Genomic DNA, 3593 nt, shown 5'->3' on the forward strand with positions numbered 1-3593 from the left:
ACATCTGATCCATGCCACCACTACCTTCCATAAACCCACATTGTTCCTCACCAATTACTCCCTCTGTTCTTCTCTTTATCTTATCATTATTATTTTGTTCATGTTTGGAATGAGTGATCAAAGATTCCATGAAGGGGTCAATGGTCTAGAAATTTTGGGGACCCATGTTGTAGGACTTTCCATGTATATACAATGATGTACCTTTCCCTTCTTCATTGTTGGGAATAAGCCCAGCCTTTTCAGTCTGTCCCAGTGTAAGAACTCTTTCAAATCTCTTATTTGCCAGGTATATGCTCTTTGTACCAATCCTATTGCTTGTATCTCCATATCTTTGTGTAGAGACCAAAATTGACAGCAACAGTCCAGCATGGGCTGTAGTAATGCTCCAATGGGTCAGCATGCATTTTTCTTCCCAAGAATAAAACAAGCTATAAATCCACAAAGCAATCTTTCTAGCCTTCTTTATAATCTGCTGTATGCAATGTTCAAATGTGCCATCCTGTTTCAGGTAGACCCAAAAGCTGGTGCGGATTTCCTAGTTTTCACTGGTGATGAGGGAAATGTCTGAAAGGATTTCTTGATTTCAGCCACCTCCAAGCAGTTGGAATATAGTCATTGAATACTTGTTACTTGTTATTTGGGAGTTCTAGGCCCCGCTCCACCAGCATCGGTGCTCTGCAGGGCCTCCATTGATGTTATCAAACACTATAGTCACTTCTAATACACAAATCATCCATGTCATAACACTCGGTGAACAAATGTGTCTTCAAATTTTTCTTGAAAATGGCACAGTTTCTACTCATTTTGACATTTAGTGGTAGCTCATTAAAAAGTCTTGGCGCACATCTTTCAAACGCTCGAAAACCCATTACCAAATTACTTCTTGGCTCATTCAACCTATATTGTTCATCACTATGCCGAAGCCCCATAGTAGTATCCACTTGAAAATCGTTGAGAAGACTCCTTAGATATTCTGGTTTTCCATATTTCAAGGCTCGAAAAGTCAGAAGACATATCTTGAAAACTATCCATGCCTTTATTGGTAGCCAGTGTAATTGTCATGTTATTCTTTTTTGTCCAGGTGTACACTCTGTCGAGGTCTTCTTAGAGGTCACCTTCTATAGTCCAAATGCTCTTGCAGATGTTGGTATTATCAGTGAGGAGTGTATGACTTCCATATTGATATCTCTCATCATTATGATAAATAGTAGAAGTCCCAGGAAATTATAAATCCAGGCACAATTCTTTCCAGACATCCCTGGATCTCTCAGTATGATTGACTTTGTTGAATGCTTTCTCAAAATCTAAAGACAGCATCAATATCACTTTTTGCTAGGTGGTGTTTATCATTGTGAGCCAGGAGCTGAGATAAACAGGATTGTCTTATCCCAAAACTATTGTCCCTCATTGAGGTTTCGGTTTTCAAGAAAGGGATAGAGTTTGTCTTTGATTATCTTCTCAAAATTTTCTTACTTTGTGCAACATCAGGGCAATTGGCCTATATTTTCTGGCTGATATTTTTGTTCCCCATTATGGACTGAGGTAACGGCAGCTTTCCTTGCTGCTATGGGTATATTACCAGTGGCTAGGAAATGTCACTACAGTTGTTATAAGGGGTGTACTAATGCCTCTTTGGGTATTTCTTAAAACCGTACACCTATGCAATATAGCATTAGAAAATTAAATATGAATTTTGTAAATTATAATACTGCACATTAATGTATTAAATATTTTTCTTAGTAGAAAGCAATAACAGAAAACACTACTGAAAACTATACACAAAGGAACAAGTCACATCAACTCCTTTAGAAACCATCATTGTTTTGATAGATTTGGAGGTCAACGATGACAACCCTGATGACCTCTAGAATTACAGGTATTGCATTACTAAATGCAGGTTAGGTTAGATTAGAATAGATGAATTTATCATACTTTAATTTCTTCAACCTCCACATCTACCAAAACAAAGATGGCATCTCAGGCAGCTGAAGTGGCTACTTTTGTGTTTAGCTTTTAGCAAATTTTTCAGATGGTGATTTCTGCCAAGAACAATGTACATTATGTTGATATATTATAATTTACAAAATTATTTAATTTTCTATTGATATATTGCATGGGTGTGCACTTTTTAAAAATTTACCCATCTTTGCATTTTACCAGTACACTGGCTGACAAGACCTGGTGCTCAGTTACATATTAGTTCATCTCTTACTGTTATATTACTCTTTTCTGTTAATTATATGCCTTGCAGTTTGCTAGTGTCCTCATGTGTCTCTGATGAGCAGAAGAATGCTTCTAGGTCTGATTTTTCCTTTGTCTGATTTGTTGCACTAAATTCCAACTGATACTTTTTTTTTCATGGCTTATGGGGCTGATGTTCACCCGGACCTCTCCCTTACAGGTGGTCCTCAACAGCTCATACATGAATACTGGAGATTGTGGTCACAGTACGCCACCCCATAAATAATTCCTAGAGGAAGCCAAAGTCACCTCAGGTACAGTTGAGTACAAGGGTACAGTTGAGTAGTATCATGGTGGACAGCTTCAAACATGTACTGGATAGGTTTCTGCGGAAGGTGCCAGACGAGCCCCCAGTGCCAGGCTACACCGCCATCAGTAGGTTTTCTCCAAACTCAATACCAGACCAACTGGCCCACGTGAGGAGGGACAACAGGACTGGCAGCAGCAGTAGTCCACTACGGCTGTGAGGATTGACTTCGGAACTTCACCAAGTAAACTAAGTAAGTATGACTTCAGGTTCCATTTCTTAGCATAATTGAAGTGCCCTGGGCTCTTCTTGATTGAACTCCAACAGACTTTCTCACTTAATTGCAAAATACACGCAACTGTCTGGTTGTAGCGGATCCCCCATTTCAACTGTACCATTAACAGATTTAGTTCGTCTAGGTGTACCAACGTGTGTAAATGTATTCCCCCACTTCTTTGTCTATGTTGTAAGTATGACCATGTTTAAGTAAGCATATTACTAATATGGCACCATGAATTTCAGTGGTTTCCTTAGGCATTCTTTATTAAAGGCATTTAATTTGTCACAATGATAGCCAGATGAGTTGTCATTCTTCTATATATATGTTTTTCCTCCTTCCTTGTAGAATCGACAAAATCACAATAGACGCCCCCGCCGACTCACTTACTTTGATAATTAGACAAATAAAAATGTAACCTTAATTTATATACTTACACATGAATCCACTGGCTAGCACCGTGATAGAAGTGAAGCACAGCTTCATCGTTTTCATTTGAGTCATTCCTTCTTCAAGTTCCACTTCCACCTCTCACGAGGTTGCACACACAATTGAACGTACTAATGCTCACGTAGCAAACATTCCCCTTGAAGGCATCTCGCCATGTCAACTAGTTCGTTCCGCGTTCTCTCAGCAAAATATCAACAAATACCGGAATGGACCAACTTGTGCGGTCGCCAGCTCTTCTGAATATGAGTTGTTTAGAAAATTCTATTGGTTACTTTTCATAATGCCATAGTATTAGCTATTAAATATATATTTTCTTTTATCTAATTTATATTTTTACTTTTATAATAAAAAAAACAATATTTATACAAAACCGACAGT

General features: G+C 38.3%; 1 protein-coding gene across 1 annotated transcript in view; it reads right to left on the reverse strand.

The window, feature by feature from the left end:
* The window catches only part of Uxs (UDP-xylose synthase), a 53581-nt gene extending 50187 nt beyond the window's left edge, over window positions 1-3394 (reverse strand). The window contains exon 1 of the mRNA XM_076188350.1: window positions 3203-3394. Coding sequence (XP_076044465.1) covers window positions 3203-3269 — 67 coding nt within the window. The 5' untranslated portion in view covers window positions 3270-3394. The remainder of the gene's footprint in view (window positions 1-3202) is intronic.
* Window positions 3395-3593: the final 199 nt, after the last annotated feature.

Source organism: Oratosquilla oratoria, chromosome 7 (genome assembly GCF_046742065.1).
Source record: "Oratosquilla oratoria isolate Oo_2021 chromosome 7, ASM4674206v1, whole genome shotgun sequence".
Lineage (NCBI taxonomy): Eukaryota > Metazoa > Arthropoda > Malacostraca > Stomatopoda > Squillidae > Oratosquilla > Oratosquilla oratoria.